Here is a 19,246-nt window from a genome sequence, read left to right on the forward strand (position 1 = left end):
TTAAAAAAGAAATGTGGTATTTTCTAAAGCACAATTACTCTGGAAAATATTTCTGAATATGGTTTTATTTCTGAGTACATCTATATGGCACTGAAAATGCCACCTCGGTTTCCAAAGTACGAAGTTTTCTACAGAGTATTGTATAGCAATAATGATAAGCTTTGTAGCTTAGCTTGCCACAGTAGACAACGCTGCATCATACTGGGTAATACTATGAAAGATATATGCAGGCTTATCGAAGTCTTATTTTGAGATTAAGAGGTGATAAGTATCAACAAACATAAATAGAAACCAGATCAGTCAAGGAGTGTTGAATATTTCATGAACTCATGTAGCATGAAACAACTGATGCAAAATGTATCTGTCATTTTAAAATGTTACTGTGAAGAATTACGATTCTGCATTGTATTAACTCTGTCCCTGGCTTAATAAATGTAAACATTTATCAAAAAATAAAAATAATTCCAACGAAATTGTTAGTAAAATCACTTTTATTTTCATAAATAAAAAGATAATTCATTATACAAACAACACTTTTAGCAGGATAGGTTAGCTATCATTATCCTGTTTAAACTAAGTATGAAATGTACATAACAGTTAACACAAATAGTTACATCTCTCTATAACCTTCATGCAACTTCTTTACATTTGTTAACTTCCCCAAATTTCCAATACCACTTCAAACAATATTATGTATAATGGGATATTTTAGTCACAAAGTGTTACCTTTGCTGAGTCAACAGAATATTGTCTGCTCGTCAAAGTTGCCAATTATGGATTTAAGGTAATACCAGTATTTACTGCATTTTACAGAAGCACTGAGCATTATTACATGTTTTAATTCCAAATACGGTAGTTTGAGCCACAAAAACGTCAATGTAAAAATTTAGTAACTAGGATAATAAGCACTAGTACCTAAGATAAATAGGTCCTACAGGCAGAGTAAGAAGCTGGCATCAAGTCCTGTTTAAAGTTTGGTCAGTAAACGGCATATAGCAAACTGACGAATAATTTTGTAGTATCAGACAAAATACAGTGAAACTTAAAATATTTTTTCTATAGACAGCAAAATAAAATTAAGTGTTCAGTTATTACTCATTTATTCTGGAAACTGCAGCTTCAAATATTAAATATTATATGGTAAGGAGTTATTAGCATTTCCATATTTTTTTTAAAAAGCCTCACTGATCTTATGTAGCTTTTTTCAGGAGTGTAAACTATGATTTAAGTGATCATTTATTTGAACACAATATTGATTCAGATAAGCATAATCTATTTATTCTTCATAATGAAACGTTTATTCCTATTTCAACACTTTATGCAGATTTTACATACTTCTCACAGGGCTGCTGTGTGGATTCAATGGTTTTACCTGTGTACGTGATCAGCAGAGTGCCTGGCACACAGTGAGCTCTCAATATATGCTACTATGATTATTTTTCTATTAAGTGAACCAATCTGTCATTTATAAAAGGAAAACTAGCTAACACTCCAGGAGAATAATCAAAAGAAGATAAACTTACAGATGTGTGACTTTTGTTAAAGTATCATGCATCCACTGTTTCCCAAGTTTGTGTATATAGTAAACTAATTGTTTCAAGTATTACAAGCTATGTTTAAGATCATTTTTCATCTGTTGGCTCTCTGAGTTTTTGCTATGGCCTTTGGCCTAAAGCAATACAATTTTGACAGGATATGTGTATTAGAAAACCATACAAAAATAATGTTCACGGAAATCAGGTAACAAAGGCATTTTACCATAACTTCTGTAGCAAAGAAGTAGCGAGTTACCAGTGTAATTCAGGACAACCTATCTTGTTTAGGTTTAAAGTTTTTTCTTTATATCATGCAATATTTGACTTCTGCAAAAACATTTTCATTCTGTCTTCTCTCATATAGAAACACTAGGAGTTGTTACAAAGTTTTGTCCTTTAAGTAAAAACACCCATTAGAAAAGGTACTTGTAAAAATCATTGTAGGTTTAGAGACTGAAATGAAGTACAGGGCTATCAGAATAGGAGTAAGTTCTTAAATGATCTCAACAAATCCATAAACACTGATTTTCGAGAAAATCATAGATTCTAACATATGCAAGGGATTTGGTATGAGATTTTCTCATCTTTAACTATAAATGACTTTTTTTTTCTACCAGAAAACATAACTGATTCAGAACCTAACAAGTCTGTGCTACAATCAACATAATGAAGGGAAAAAAACTGTCTCTCTTAAAAACCTATTAGTGTCATTCTTCTGGTATCAAATAAGAGGAAGGAAAATAAATGTTTTTTGTGGAGATAGAAAAACATACCTGAAACCACATGATTCTAGCCTATAATATATTAACTTAAAACTTATTACCCAGAGTTTGGGGAAAAAACCCAATGCCTAAATATGCCCTTTAAAGGCACAATAAAATCTTTCAAACGTTGTCCTGCTTAAAAGGAGTGTGGAAACAAAGCATGGAACATCTCCACTATATTAAAAATCAAGAACAAATAAACTGAAGGCAGATTCCCTCTGAATGTACTAAATCACTCTATAGGCTTCACAGAAATCATTTCAAGAAAGATGAACTGGAGTTCCACGGCTTATCTCGTCTACTAGCAGAGAAATTCCCGGTGCACGTGCCTCCGTGTATTTTAGGAGATGGAGCACCCAGTGTCTCTCTGCGGTTTGATGTCTGGTTCCTTCACAGGTTTCACCGCCTCCTCTGGTTTGGGTTTGCTCTAGGGAGAAAGAAGGAGGCAGTGTCAGTACACTAAGATTTGGAAAACAAACACTAGATCTTTTCCACTTCAGACTTTTATGTAGCTAGTAGGCTATCTCCTAGGGCATTATTTTAGAGGCTGAACAGGATGCAAAGATAGTTACTTTAAGAAATAATGGTTTTGGTATGGGTAAGAAATTATACAAAAACAATCCAATTTCAAGGAAGGAGATGTGGCTGCAAAATAATTCTCATTCTCCCCTCCTGCCTTTTTTTTTTTTTTTTTACAGATCCCTCATCTTTTGGTAGTCAAATCTCAAATTTCCCACTTAATCTACCATTTCATTTAGTACACCAAGATGTACTCAGATATAAATGAATAAAAGCAGTCTTATTTTATCCCTGGATGATTTCACGGAATGATGAAATTAGGTCAAATCTTCAAATACTCTGTATTATGCTAAATCAAAACCAGAGAGTATCGCTATAGTAACATAAACATGGATGAGCCATCCTTTTTAGATCTTTTCTTCCACAGTCTTCTTAAAGGAGGTAATGACAAATTATAAAAAGGCAAGATAATGTGTTGAAAACAATGCCAGTCAATTACGTAGGAAATCAGAAGACAATTGAGGCCTAGAGGTCTTATCTCTGAGAGAGTTTTACAACACATTTCATCAATGTAATTAGCTAATTTAACATTTAGACAAACACATATATCTATTTAAATAGAGAAAAACATCAAAATGCTAACTCTGAATTCTCTTTTTAAACTTGTGTGAACGAATGGAAAAAAACCCAGTCTCGTACAGTGTCCTCCTTGGGTCTTTTGGTGAGATCAAAGGCAGCCAGCGTCTCCGGAGTCCAGTGCGCACTTGTAGGAGGAAACTCGAAAGGTACAGGCTCCACGAGACCATAATTTGCTTTGAGTTCCAGCTGTGGGGCTTCTGCTGGAATTTTCTGAAAGTAACTGCAAAAAGCAATTTAAATAGCAATTCACTCATTTGTTAACTATTTGTGTGCCTATTATGTTCAAGACCCTGCGTGAAATAATGACAATTTAATGATGAATATGGCAGAGAAGATTTTCCTGCCTCATGTAGCTTACAGATGAGTAGATGAGACAGTCAGGAAACCTTGTCAACTACAATGCAACATAATCACAGCTAAGATGGATGTACAGTGCCATGACAACACAAAAGAGGGGCATTAACCCACATTTGCGGTTTCAAGGACGCTTTTCAAAGGAAGTGATACAGTTAAACCAGGCCATGTTCAAGAAGAGCTCAGTACAACAAGGTACAGAATATACGGGGAAGAATATAAAGAGACAAAAGCAGGGACAAAATGGATTCCACCAACATCCATAGGTGGTGACCTACAGTTTGAACAATGCTGATTTAATAATGGAAAACTGCTTCATAGGACTAGGCAGGACAGACAGAAAATGAACTTCTCTACTTGACAGGTAGCCGAAACCAGAGTGAGATGAATATGCAAAGGGAGTTGAGAAGATATATATAACATACAGAGAAGGAATGGCAGGGAAACAGAGAGAAAATTAGGACAGCATAAGTGGGCTATATGTTAATAATTCATGTTGAAATTTTAAAATCTGCTTTTATATATCATCATCAGAAGCAGAATAAAAGTTAGATCCAACACAAGTGAACTTTATCACCAATGTAAAGAGAAGATTAATGCTAAACTTAAATGCAATTTGACACAAAATCTTTGGGAATAGAGACTAACAGCAACTGTGAAACAATATTAATATTTACACATTATATATTAAATAATACTGAGCTGTACTCACATAAATCCATTTTCTCTCTGACATTTTTCTAGTGTATTCTTCACAAGATTTCCAAGTTTCCTAAAGAACAAGTGTCCTGAAGGTTTGACTGTTGGTCCAGGTCCTTTGGTTTCTCCATATTCTTTGCATAATGCTTCTGCCTTTGCATAAACTGCATGTGAAAGGGATACAAAGCCATTTGATTATGATTAATTATTATTTATACTAAAAAGGCCTTAAATCAGAGATGGTAGGAAATTTCACTGCTCTTTGCCTAGTACAACAGCAACACCAGTAAGAGTATAAGGGAAAGGCGAGTATTTTCTATGGGTTCTGGGTTTCTGAAACATTTTTTTCTTTTCTCCAATTACCTCACTCATTCCCATTCTCTTTCATGAACCCAGCCACAATCTCTTTTAATTGCCTACTCGCTTTCATGATACAATATTCGTGGGGGTTTTTTTGGTGAAGAAGATTGTCCCTGAGCTAACACCTGTGCCAATCTTCCTCTATTTTGAATGTGCCACAGCACAGCTTGATGAGTAGTGTGTATGTCTGCGCCCGGGATCTGAACCTGCAAACCCTAGGCTGCTGAAGCGGAGCGTCCAAACTTAACCACTATGCCACCCAGCCGGCCCACATTTGTTTTTAAAAAAAGAGTTAATATTCTGGCAGGAACACTTACATTTTTCTGCTTCTTGGAGAGACCTGATGGCTTCACCACATTTATCACTAGCCAACAAAGTCTGACCATGGTAACAGTAAGCCTGATAAAAGAAACAAATTTTTATTCATTCTTTCCCCAAATGATGCTTTCCACTACTTTTGTTTTACATATGCATCAGATAAATAAATGCCTTTGTCCATTGTTTGAAGTATCAATGCAATCCCTTACATTTCTTTACTTGAGTAAGCTTTCCCCCTTCTCTGTTTATATAAAAAGTGGAATTATGTCAAGCCTTGAGTCCAACTAGCCTTCTAATCACGGACTGAGAGCAAAAAGCATTTGCTGAAACCCATTTTTAAAATTAGGGCATAGTGGATAAAGAAGGGAAATTATTGTGCTGATGCAGAGGGGGAGGGAGGGAGGGAGGGAGGATTCTGAGGTTAAGGATTAACAAGGTTTTAAGAGAAATGTCTGAGCCCGAAGTAGGACATATTCACTCATTTTTTTTTTTTTTTTTTTGCTGAGGAGGATTCACCCTGAGCTAACATCCATGACCAATCTTCCTCTTTTTTTCTGTACGTGAGCCGCCACCACAGCATGGCCACTGACAGATGAGTGGTGTAGGTCCGTGCCCAGGAACCGAACCTGGGCCACCAAAGCGGAGCCCACCCAACTTAACCACTAGGCCACCAGGGCTGGCCCAATATATTCCCTCTTTAAATGTCTCTATCAATGCAAGGATTGCACATGGTATTACGCAGGATGCCTGAAAACAGATTATAAGAAATAAATATGTCCACTTGGATCTCAAAAAGGGTTTTGATTATCTTTCACATGACATTCTAATCAACAAAACAAGTTAAGTTTTTTTGGTGGGTATAATAGACTGATAAGTAACTTCCAAAAGGGTGCGTACTAATGGTTCTTCACCAACCCAGGTGACACACTGCGTGGTAGGCTTTAAGATTAGAATTAGTAAATATCTTTCTCATGTGCAGGATGGAACAACTGAGAGAATTCTTCAGTAGGCAGAAGGTTCCAGCTTAAAAGCGGGTCTAAATCAGATATTAATTCCATTGCTATAATCCAGTTCTACAATCCTACATCATCTCTTTCCACCCACGTCAGTTCACAATGGCTGCACTGTTGGTGAACATTTACTGAGAGCTGTCTATTATTTGTAGAACGCTAATCAAGAGTCTGGCTAGATGACAGACCTGGCACTCCAGGGGCTGGAAAGACAGTAATTTACATTGTTTTCAGGGTTATAAATACTTACATAAGCTGTGTAGAAACACATTTTCAAATGAAGATATTTTCTCCATTTAGCAGAGTATGCAGGCTCCAAACTGGATAAAGTATGATCTAAAGTTACATTTTAAAAAGCAAAATATAATTTCACCCTGATTCACTAGAAGACTTTCAGTTCATGAGTTCAGATGTTAAAAGCAGAATGCCATTCAAGTCCACAACTCAAGCATTTACACATTTTCTTAAAACTTTGCTTTATTTAAAGTGATTTATTTTTCCATAACTATATTTTAACTACATAGTAAGATTGGTTAGATACCATAGCACCCCTTTGATTTGATGGTTAATGAAACTTAAGTTTACGATAAGGATAAAAATAGATATAACTGAGAACTTCAAGGTAAATATGAATTATGCTATTACCTAGTTTTTAAAATTTATATAATACAGCAATGCAAAGAGTAGTCTAGTCACCCAAGTCAGAAACACAAAGGATACTCTCCCCTCATTCACCACCCTATCACTGAATCTTGTATAAAATACACACTCACAACATATCCTGCCAAACATCTCTCCGATGGATCTCTTTCTCTCCATTTCCTACTTCACTGTGTTGAAGCTTTCACTGCTTCCTCCACAGACTATAATCATGTCTTCCTAAGTGCTAAGTCAAGTCAGCCTGCTACTCCTATACCTGGCAAGCCCATTTCTCATCTTGCAACCACAGGGAACTTTTCTAAATTCAAATCCAATCAAGTCACATTTACTTTATATTTTTTAATGGGTCCCAAATATCTACTGACTAAAGGCCAAATTCTTAGATAGGATTACAATCCATTTCCTAACCTTTTCTCCTATCAATCACTCTGGTTCAGCTCAGAGCATCGGTCTAAATGTCCCAGAATGTGCTAAGTTCTTTATCTCTGTACATACTAATATGAATGTTCTACTCTTCCCACACACTAAAGCTTCCTACCAAACTTAGAGCTTCTATTATATTTCAAAATAAGGCTAAAACACCAACTTCCTGTAGGAAGCCTTCTCTAGCACGCCCAGACCCTAAACTTTAGGTTTTTATTTCACTGCTGTAACAACCTTATTTCATGCTATAATACTGTCGTTACATATGTCTCCTTCCCTAGACTGTGAATCTGTTCTAATGATCTCTGTGTACTCAGCAACTAAAATAGTAACCACCTCATAAATAGAAACATATGGATCTTTCCTAAATAAGTTAATGAAAAGAATAATAAGCTAATGAGAAGACTTGACTTCTAGTCCCAGCTTCCCACCTGCTAGCAGTTCAATTATGGGTTAGTTATGTTAAATTTTCTAGATTTCAGTTTCTTGCTGTAACTATAACTTGATTGTTATCAAGACCAAAAAAATTTCAAAAGCAAAACAGCTGCATCATTATTAGACATAACTGGTTACAAAGTATAGCACCATCCTTTCCATTAGAAGTTATGTAACATATTAACTGTAAACAGCTCTAATTATTTTCTTTTTCATAAGATTAATAAAATAATGCAGATATTGTCCCAGTTTTGCTATGATGAAACAATCTGAGAATCTTTTTGTTCTGCTTGTTCCTATTAAGGCAAGAGCTTAATGTGAAACTCTAAAGACTAAAAATGGAACAACAGAATTATAAACTTACCAGCTTTTTGATAGAAATTGGCTGTTTCATATGCCAGTGCAGCAATTAGTCCAGGAGCGTGTTTCAGTTCAATTGCTCGAGCAATTGTTACTGTTACATAAACACAATAAAGTGAATGTGTAATTAAGTTCACTCGCATTCACCCTAAGTTCAACTGTAACAGCAAAAGGCAGTCTGACAATCTATCTGGGCTGTTAATAGTCTGTTAAATTTTCACATGAAATGTAAGTTACGGAAAACGCAAACAAACAGAAAACACTCATCTTGTTGGTTCTCATACCATTTCTTTAAATAAATTACTAGCCAATTACTAGCTAATCACAGAAAAATACTACTACAAAATAGCATAGTGTTAACAGAAAACAAGTCCTTTCAGGGCACTAGAGTTTGAAATAAAGAAAAACAAAAGCCTACAAAGTTTCTTGATTGTTTTCACATAAGTCTTCATTTATGTCCCGCCACTGAAAGGTGAAGAGTTCAAGGTCAGCCGAATAATGGAAGAGGAAAAGGAATGAGTAAGGTTGAGGGGAAAAGATGAGTTGCAGAATTAATTTCATGCTGTCAGAAAGGGCATGAAATCAAAATCCTCTTAAAAAGAGCCATTAAACTGGAAGGCCTTTTCCTGCTAACTAAAACTGAAGGCAAATGGTAATAGTAAAATTATTCCTCATTATAAATTTCTCAAAACCTGACACTCAATTCAAGCTAATTCTGATTTAAAAAAAAAAAGAATTAAACGCCAATATAGATTTTCTTCAAAAAAACAAAAAAAAACACCTTACAACATTTAGGATACCTTCTTGAGCTTCAGCCTGACATTGGATAATATAAGCTTCTATGAGTCGCGCCTCTAAATCCCGCCCCTTTTCTGCAGGTGTTATAAGCTTTGGAATATGACTTTCCTGAGAGAGAGAGAGAGAAAAAAAAAAAAAAACCAAACAGGCCAAATTTTATTTTAACCCAGTTGTTCAAGATGAAGAAAGGGGAAGCTATGAAACATTCAATTTGAAGATCTATCAGAAATTTGGGGTACAAAAATTGTATAAAAAGGAGCAATATTAAGCTTAGAGAGAATTAAGCTCCTATATACGAAAACTTCTAAAGTTTTTTTACAACCTTTTGTAAAAGCAAGAAATGTAAGAGTAAAATTTGGATCATAATAGATTGCTTAGATACGCAAATCATATTTTCATCTTAGGAAACGTTTATCTGAAACAGTAACCAAAGCTCCCTTTTAAAGGACAGCCAGAATTGTTCACTCACATTAATAACTGCAGATATAAAGACGACGACAATTCTAGAGCTAACTCAGAATCACAGCTTTTTAATCACTGTAAAAGCATCTTATTTTATCATGAGAAAACCCAACAATGTCCTCCAGGAGGCCTTCAGTAAATAGCAGTTTAATTGGAATGAGGTAGGGTTATTTCTGGTTGGAAAATACCTTAGTCTTTCCCTTAATTCCCACCACATCTTCAGGCAATTTTATCTAAGTAGTATGTACTGATGGCCCTTCCAGCGTTTTCACTGAGATGCAGAGAATACAGAGAAAAGTTTGTAGGCTCATGACTGCCCCTGGCAACCGCTGCAGACAGCGACGGGAAATGGTAAGAACCATGAATTTTTGTGCTTTGCTTTCTCCTATCTTTTTAGAAGAGACAGAAAAATGAGCAGTGAATTCCAACTTGAATTTTCTCACTGTAAAACTTGCTGGTGATCTAAAATGGAGACAGTTAATATTCTGTAATTGGCTGCACTCATCAACAAGGTACTTAACATAAGGAAAACAGAACACATACTAGTTCCTTTTACATAATGAAATAATTCCCTCCCCTCGCCCCCCAAAGAAAGAAAGGAAGAAAAATTATTCAAGAACTAAAGCATTAAGAATATAATTTATTATTACTGTATTATGATTTTACCTTTAAATGTTTAAAAATCCCAGCTCCAATTTTTAGGCTCCGATGGACTTCTTTTGCTTCATCTTCTGTTATGCTTCAAGACAGTGGTTACATTAGTTAGAGGATAAATCCTGTTTCTGGTATCAAAACCAATAACTAATAGATTATCATAAAACCAAATTAACTCATTTGTGTTTCTCACCACTATTTCCTTCCTTTTAAAAAACCTAATTTGACACTTAAAAAAGTAACAGATGCACATGAAAAATATCCAGAAAGAAGATAAAACAAATGAAAAAACAGAGACCCTGTCTAGAGATATGGACAAAGGCTTACTTTTTCTTCCAGATACTCTTCTGTGCATAAACAAGCATAAAATATTACACACTTAATGCGTGCACTTTAAAAATACACATCCGAACACAATATTCACTGCTCTGCTCATTTTAATCACCTAAATTACTCTAGAGATAAATTTACATCAGCACATACAATGCAACTTCATTTTTAAATGGCTGCATATTATTCCCACGTTCAGATGCATCATAGTGGGTAGCTGCCAGTTTCATATTGCGAATATCCACTTTTACTATTATAAAAATTATATCTCACTTTATTTCACAATTCTTTAATCCTTCAAAACATGTTTGACATACTTATAAGCCTCTGTATTTCTTTTCCTGTGAATTACCTGTTAATATCCTTTGCTTATTTTCAATTAATATGTTGGTCTTTTCCTTGCTGATTTGTAAAAGTATACATTATAAAAACAATTTGTCATATGCACTGCAATAGTTTTGACCAATCTGTCATTTGTTTTTTAACTTTGTTTATGGTACTTTTATGTAGTCAAATATTCAATCTTTTCCTTTTGTTGGTTTGGGGCTTTATATTTAGAAAGACCTTCCCCATGATGAGAATATTAAAATTTTTTCCCCCTTTTAACACTGGACTCTAACATTCTGATACTTAAAATTCTAACATTATGAGGCAACCTTTCACATCAGAAGTGGTACTTTTTATCAATAGCCTAGACTTTTTAATAATGAAGTTTCATATATTTGAAAAATAATACGAATGCATATAACCCTCCCCTTTTAACTTACTTTTCTTTTCCAGCCAGTCTTGAAGCATATTTGGTATACCATAAAGCTACATTAAATCCCATGGAAATTAATTCAAAAACAGCATCTTGCTGGGCACTAGAATTATAAACATGATTGTTAAATTCCATTAATTTCTGAGACAACTGTACATGAAGCCTACTGTAGATCCAACTCAAAATTATGAAGAACTATATGCTAACTGGAAAAATGAAGAAAACAGTCCTTAGGTTTAATATAGATGGGGAGATAAAACACATACACATAATTAACAATGAATGACTAAACGTAATGGCCCAGTAAGTACTTCATAATAGTAAACACGGGAATAGCAACCCAAAGGTTACTGTACACAGAATAGTTTTAAAAATACACATTTCTGGGACTTAACCCCAGAAAGTCAGAAAGTCTGGGAGGGGCCCAGAACCCACATTTTAACAAGTATCCAGTTTATTTAAGAAAATGGTATTCAGAGGAGAGATGATTTCAGGCAAGAATGACTGAAGGAAGCTTAACGCTATACACAGAACCTGAACTGTGCTGTGAAAAGATGGCTGGAAGGGAAGCAGAAGGACATCCCAGGTGAGGGAAAGACGCTGTTAAAGCACAAGAAAGTATGAAGATTTTTCTGACAGTAGTGACCCAACCAGCTTGACTGGAACAGCAGGGAAGATGGGCAAAAAGCCAAGCTGAAGGGAAACTGCAGAAGACTTTGAATGCCAAACCAATCAGTATTCTACGAAGAAAAAGCTCTTAAAAACAAGTATATTTTATATCTTGTTTCTTTCAGACTCTATTACTAAATATGACACAAAGAAGATGGCAAAAGCTTTTTAAGCAAATAAGATACTAATTTTTAATCACTATTGTTTTGATAAAACCCTGAAAATTTTCATTTACCTCAAATGATGAAATAATAAACCAGAATACCCTTAGTTTACATAAATAATACTAAGATACAGAAAAATGACCCAAAGGGAAGAAACTAGAATCATGACTCTACTTTGTATTTTTTATTTAAATGTTGCCTACATCTTAAAAGGAATGGAGACACAGAAACTTTTTACACTAAAAAAAAGATTTATTATAAAACATATAGTAATTCAAAGATAACTAAGAGGAAGATGGGCACAGATGTTAGCTCAGAGCCAATCTTCCTCACCAAAAAAAAAAAAAAAACAAAACTTATAAACTCTCCTGTTTTAATATATGTTATAATATACAAACAAGTTATGAACATTTTAAAAGTTTTACCCTGCTGAAAAAATATATAATGCATAGTTTAATGGCTTATTCTTTTCAGCATTGAAAACTTTCAAATGAATTACATCTGATAATCTAGTAGGCATACCTAATTTATAACGTTACCTTTAAATAATAAGGTAGTTTTGCTAATTTACATGACGTTTCGTGAATAACTCTCTCCTTTTTTATCCTTTATTTCAATCTGCCTTGCCCCCAAACACTCCATTACTGTTATACCACATGGAAGAAGTAGTCATGGTATACACAGTTGAAAAAATATTTTTCAGAACAGATATACTCACAGCGCACCTTCTACTGAATAAGAAGCAATCAAGAATACAGCAATTTAAAAATCTCAGATGTAATGAATATTCACTATTATTACTTAAGGCCTTCACCACATAATTCTTCATTGTCTCATAAAACTATGCTGAAAAATGCTGTTACAAGGAATCGAAACTTGGCATGGTGGGGAAAAAGTGCCAAATTTATGTAATGCAAAACACTTCAGAATCTGCCGAAGTTTTGTAAAGTAATAATGATACAGGCTTGATTCTTTAACAAAAAAAAAAGTCTTTTTTAAGAAAAGTACTGCTTAATTTTAGATAAAGTACAAAGAGGTCACATAAAGAAAAGCAGAAAACGAGGACTTGGAAAACCTCCATATCCCAGAATATTAAAATTTGGAAAGGAGCCATAGTCCCCAACTTCCTACCCAGTTTACGAATTCTAGTACAATATTCCCAAGGAAGGAAGGAAACTAACATTTATTGAATGTCTGTTGTATGCCTGGCATTATCTTAGTCACTTAACATAAATTTTCCCATTTTGTTCCTCACAAAAGCCCTGTATCTGGAACCCCAACATACATCTGCTTTTGCAGATGTACGCATAGTAGAAGACCCGAGATTGCACCTAGATATGTATGAATCCAAAGTCCATACTTTTCCTCTGTAATGCCCGCCCTGCTCTTCAGCAATCTCCAGTTCCTTCCCTTCTGGTTTTATAAAACGGTAATTCTAAAGCAAATTAAAATAAAGATATATGACCATTTAAACCACCCAAAGTGTAAAAAAAAAAAGTTAAATTTAGCACCATTATGATCTGTTTCCCGTTATAATTAGATCTCTTCTAAATAGTTTCAAGTGAGTGATGAGAAAGTTCTTCGGGGAAGTTTTTAGAAAGAGCAGAAATGGTGCAGAGAAATTAGGAAGAAAACAAACAGTGTGAATCGAGAGTATGGAGCTGGGTGGAACCTGGGAGAAAGTGAGAGAGAAAGAGACTGACCCAAGACGTCTGAACTACCCGTCAGAAAAGAGAAGCAGGGAGAACCCACAATTCTGCTCTGCTTGAATGTAGGCAAAGACTGAGAGACACATTTAGGTTCCAAATTTCCAAACCATTCTTTGCGTCTTATTAAAAGCCAAGGCTGTTCAATTCTAGTTAATATTTGTATTGATTATCTCAAAAATAGATTTGGTCCAGGAGAAACAAATTACATTCTTACTTAACAGAATGTATCAGGTCAAATGTTTTCAATTAATTTCCTGATAAGAGAAAATGCTGATCAGACCTATATTTTATTTCTTCAAATAACAGAGGCTAAGGGTTAACGACTAGCTAAAAATTTACAGAAATGACTTCAATTTAGTAGTCAGCACTGCCTACCTTGGAACTTGTCCTTGCAATGTATCAGTCCATTTGAAATTTTGAATATATCGTAACTTGCTTTCTTGGGTAGATTCATCCAATGAATTTATGAAACCTATAAAAAGATACAAAATATTTCCGTTTTAGAAGAAATATCAAGTGTCCTGTTTAGAAAATTTTTCAGATAATGACTTTTCCAGGTACCTGAATGAAACTCCTAGCCCGTCTCCCTTTCTATATTTTGCACCCTCTCCTAAGGTAACATAATATGAAATATGTACACATTTAATTTCCAAAATGTCAGACAGACCACATACCATCCTTACATGCTCACATTTCTGAAACTCAAGCATACTAAAAATAGCCTATAAAACAAAATTATTCAAATGTGAAAAGTCTAAGAATTAAATGTGAACTTCTGTGTAGTGGCTTTTTAAAAATTCCAAGGTTCATATAAATAACTAACCTTGTAAAAGTGAAAAATATGCATCTGCTGCGTTCTTCATCATTTCTGGATTACAGCTCAAATCAGTGAACAATTCAAGCAGCCGTGCTCTGGACGATCTCAAGTCACTTAGAGGAGACAAAAAAACACATACTAAGTACACAGGAATGAATTTAATTAACTAATACTGGAGGTAAGTGAAATTTCCAGTAACAACTGTTCTAAAAGTTGTTCTAAAATAAACTCAGTCCAATTAAAGGGGCAAATTACAGATACAATTATGTAATAAAAATATACAGCAAGTTTTAATTTAAAATATCAAACACGAACATTTAAGATGGGAGGGAGGAATTAGGAATAAGTAAATTAAACTGACCAGTTCACAGTGAGTTTTTTGAAAAATGGAAATTTAATACGTTTGTGCACGATTTTAGTATCTCCTTAAAATGTCAACGTTTGTGCACGATTTTAGTATCTCCTTAAAATGTCAAAATTTGACATTATATCAAAATATACTTTATTAAGTAGAAAACCACATTTTAAAAATGAAATTGCATTCTGTAATTCAACAGCCACATAAAGAATACGTAAAAACACGTGGCCATCAGTTGCTTTAAAACTGCTCCCTCGTCTCCACTCTCCTTTACTTCTCTGCAGCAATAAATGTTGCAGATCCACCCTTTCCTTCTTGAGAAAATTCTCTTCCACTTTGATTCCAACAACACTAAATTTTCCAGGTTCTCCTCTTATCTCTAAAAGTTCCTTCTATATTTTTTCCTATGTGTCCTTCTTATTCCCACCTCCAAAAATGTTCCAGCTTTGCTTTTCACTTTTCCCTCTTTTGAGGTCTCATCTATTAGAACTTTACACCCAATCCTAGATCTACATCATCAGCTCTGACTTGGTCCTGTCCCAGTTCTACATCTGATTTCAGAAGGCAACTTGCTTACTGAGGGTTCTAGAAATCATATTTCAGACAATGATTGAAGACACTCACATGTAAATGATTAAAGAAAGACTAAATTTGAACTGTAAGCACCAAGAGAGTAGGGACTGTATACCCGGAACTTAGTAGGCGCCTAGGACAAAGCATGTACTCAAAATTCTTTGTTGAGTGAAAGAATACTAACATTTCAAATACTTTAAGAGTGAGAAGGGCTGTAACGTAGAGTGATGTTTAGAAGAGAGCACAGACTTAATCTTGAATGGTCTAGATGGACTGTTTTTTCACTGGTACTAGCTCTAAGGATAATCCAATAAAGTATATACCAACAATTACAGACAGCTGAACAAAATGGGATGGGCTACCTGATGAATTTGTTGAGTTATTTAACTGGGAAGGAGTAATTCCTGGACTAGGAAAAAATTTGAATTCTTAAGGCTTACTCTAGACTCAAATAGTTTGCTAGATATTTCCGGGTAGGCGCTCAAACATCACTTGCACCCCAACTTCTGTGAAGTTGTATTTATCTTAAAATTAAGGAATTTGAGAAAAATGTACCTTAGAAATATCTAATTTAGGCTATTCATTTTACAGATAAGTAATTAGACCCAAAGAAGTTAAGAGACTTGCCCAATGCTACAGATAAAAGTTAAGCTGGGACCAACCTCTAGAAGCCTAAGATCAGGGCTTAGCAAACCACAACCTGTCACTTGGTTTTGCACGGCCCACAGCTTATTTTTGTAAAAATGAACAAAGAAGAAAAGGCACCAGTGACTGTGTGTAGTCCACCAGCCTAAAATATTCACTGCTTAGTCCTTTACAAAAGGCGTTGACTGACCCCTGGTCTAGATTAATAAGCCAGTTTTCCTACCTACTGCTCCTATTACTTCTTTCCACAAAACACGGCAGCTCTCTTGATTGTCCGTTACTGGTACCATCAATGTCTTGATCATCTAGGTTCTGTATCTTAGAGACTGAATCCTTTTCAACTTCCCAGAGCAAATCAGTCAATCTGACCAGTCGACTCCTCCTTTGAAATATCTCTTGCGTCTCTCTCTTCTGTTCCAGTCAAACTGCTCTCCTCACTGTCCCTAGAACAAAGGTTTTCTTGACAGAAATGACTTCCTCCTCTCCTTTCTTACTATCTAAATCAGGGATCAGCAAACTTGTTCTGTAAAGGGCCGAAAGTAAATATTTTAGGCTTTATGGGTCGAAAAGTCTCTGTTGGGACTACTCAACTCTGCTGCTGTAGAGGAAAGCAGCCAAAGGCAGCCAGAGACAGTATGTAAATAAAGGGGGAGGGGGGGAATGTGTTTCAATAAAACTTTATAAAAATAAGCAGTGGGCCAAATCTGTGGCACACAGTTTGCAAACTCCTGATCTAAGCCATACCATTTATTTAAAACCCAGCTCAAGTCCGTCTCTTACATTAACAGGTCATTCCAAGGCTATTCCAGGTCACGGGGTCTCTTCCTGCTCAGAACTCAATGAATTTACTATCTGGCCAATTAACAATACCCATGTACCACTTCGTAGAGTTTCTTGCACCCTTGTAATACATAGCTTAACTCTTCTGTTGTGATTGCTTTAGCCTCTCTGGGACTCACTTACTGATCTAAAATCAAGGACCCTGGCCTAGATGACTGCCAAAGTTTAAAGAGTCTATGATGTAAATCTTCAGAATCATTTATAAGTTTACAAGGAGTCTAAGGTTAGGGACAGTGCATTACATACTTCTGTGTTGCCCATGGGATGTAAAAAAGTACCTTGCATTCAAAGGTGGCCCATCAATACTTGCTGAGATTGACCAAAACTTACCTGCAAATTTTTGAAGCAGCGGGGCCACTGACTACGCCATAGTAGTTAAAAGAGACAGGAGCTGTGGCCTTTAATGGGTTCCTATGAAACCAATGTGTCATTTTCTCCAGATGTTTCTATCGAGAAAAAAGAAACATATAAAAATTAAAGATAAAACATTTAATAAGCAGTGTAAATAGTATAAAAATAATTATTTTTAAAACAAAAGTTTACTACAGAATACATTTTTATATAAAGTATATGTAAAACATACATATATATAAACAAACTAATTCATTGCCATAAATAATCTTCTTTTAATTGTCTATTTATAGTAGCCTATGTTTAGATCAAGCCTATAAAAAAACAGCATTTGGAAATTTGCCCACAGTAACTGCAATGTTAAAAATACTGGAGCAGTAATGCTAAACTTTCATGTACACAAAAACCACCCTGGGTGGGGTGGTCTTGTTAAAATGCAGGTTCTAATTCAACAGTCCGGGGGTAGGAACTGAGATGCTGCTGCTGCTGGTCCCCAGACTACACTTCTGAGCAGCAAAGTACTAGCCTTTGGTTGGACAGCTGCAAGTGAGAAGGGCATGGGACCAGACCAATGTAATTTCCAAAACAGGTTCCAACAGTGACCCATATTTTAGACTGCTAAGATTACTTGAAAGAAATAGGTTTTACATGATCTGTACTTCCCATATGATGCTGCTGACACCAACTGACTGGTTATAGCATGTGTTTTATAATAAACATAGTTTCCACAGAATAGCTACTAAGAATCAATATTTTCATGATAAAAAGACATGATACTTGATCAATAACTTCTATCCTAAAAACGAAAATATTTGAAAAACTACCTAAGTGAAATGCCAACTTTAAAAAATTAAGTTCCATGCTTTTTAGGATTAAAAAAAAAAAAAAGTAGTATGTTCCTTGCCTAAAAGTCCTTGGGCAGACAGCGAAAATAATACAGGAAGGCCTAGCTGAAGACTTAAATATGGCAATTGGATTCCAAGAAATAACAGAAAAGAAATTCTGATACGGGTTAATTAATTTGAAGTCATTATACGATGTTATTGATCAACTTTTCTTGCTGGGAAAAAAAGTGAGCTGCAGTGTATGAAACACCTGCTTTAAGCACCTCCCTGACCATATTTACTTATTCAGGACAAAACTGGTTTGTGAGATCACTAGGTACCTAATGAAGAGAAAATGCATCATGTACAAAATGAAAAATTGAGCAAGTTCATCGATGACTCAAAACATTTAACAAGTCCTTTTAAAACAAATATAAGTAATAGTTAAACATCACCCATATACACCTCCTTTATAACATAAGTAAACGAATACAGCATCTACGTGCATATAAATCAAGCCGTCTAGAGATAATGGCACACAATAGACTTGATTTTATGACAGCAAAATTCCTACAAAATACTCTTCCAAGGCGGCCTCCCTCTTCCTGGATGAAAATGTCTGAGTTCCTATCTTCAGGAACGAAGGCGGTGACTGCTGATTCTCTGCCCCTGCCCCGTTTTCCCGGCTCTCAGACCCAGTTTTCAGGAATCGGGAGGGTGGGGTGGCAGAACGACACACCCACCCGCAGCTGCGAGGGTGCCTTTAGAGCCACCAGCACAACAGCCGGATCGAGGCTGCCACTCACCCCGCCTCCACAGGAAGACACCGATTACTGACAAGCGCCCCCCGCCCCGGAGACCCCGGGTCCCCGGAGGAACCTACCTGACCGCCGCCCCGAGCTCTGAGCGTCCACTTCCTGTTTACCACCCAGCCTCTTCCTCCCGTGCCCCGTGCCGGGCGAGGCGGCGGCGGCCACGGTGCGCAGGCGCAACCCAGCGCGCCCCTCCTGCTGAACAGACATTTCTGTGGAAAGCCGATACTATCTACCAGGCAGAGGCAGGCAGACGGCGGCAGAACGAGCCCCTATGTAGTTTATAAGACCCCCCAACTGCCAGTGGAGACGGGGTAAAGGGGTTCGGCGAATCTAGCTCGATTCGTGGGGCCAATAGGGATTTTCTTTCGTTTGTTTCAAGGCATCAGAAGGAGACTTCTGGA

The 19,246-nt window shown here is 35.9% G+C and overlaps 1 protein-coding gene across 1 annotated transcript; it reads right to left on the bottom strand.

The window, feature by feature from the left end:
- Positions 1 to 473: 473 nt before the first annotated feature.
- On the bottom strand, positions 474 to 18,969 carry BROX (BRO1 domain and CAAX motif containing). Its single transcript, XM_058533651.1, has 13 exons — positions 18,913 to 18,969; positions 17,186 to 17,301; positions 14,446 to 14,552; positions 13,998 to 14,094; positions 11,088 to 11,183; positions 10,003 to 10,075; positions 8,877 to 8,982; positions 8,081 to 8,170; positions 6,449 to 6,534; positions 5,188 to 5,269; positions 4,524 to 4,674; positions 3,518 to 3,677; positions 474 to 2,726 (listed from the first exon to the last, which is right to left on the bottom strand). Exons 2-13 carry the CDS (start codon positions 17,284 to 17,286, stop codon positions 2,640 to 2,642), a joined length of 1,236 nt encoding a protein of 411 aa, XP_058389634.1. The 5' UTR covers positions 17,287 to 17,301; positions 18,913 to 18,969; the 3' UTR covers positions 474 to 2,639.
- Positions 18,970 to 19,246: the final 277 nt, after the last annotated feature.

The sequence above is a fragment of the Diceros bicornis genome, chromosome 38, assembly GCF_020826845.1.
Source record: "Diceros bicornis minor isolate mBicDic1 chromosome 38, mDicBic1.mat.cur, whole genome shotgun sequence".
NCBI classification, from domain to species: domain Eukaryota; kingdom Metazoa; phylum Chordata; class Mammalia; order Perissodactyla; family Rhinocerotidae; genus Diceros; species Diceros bicornis.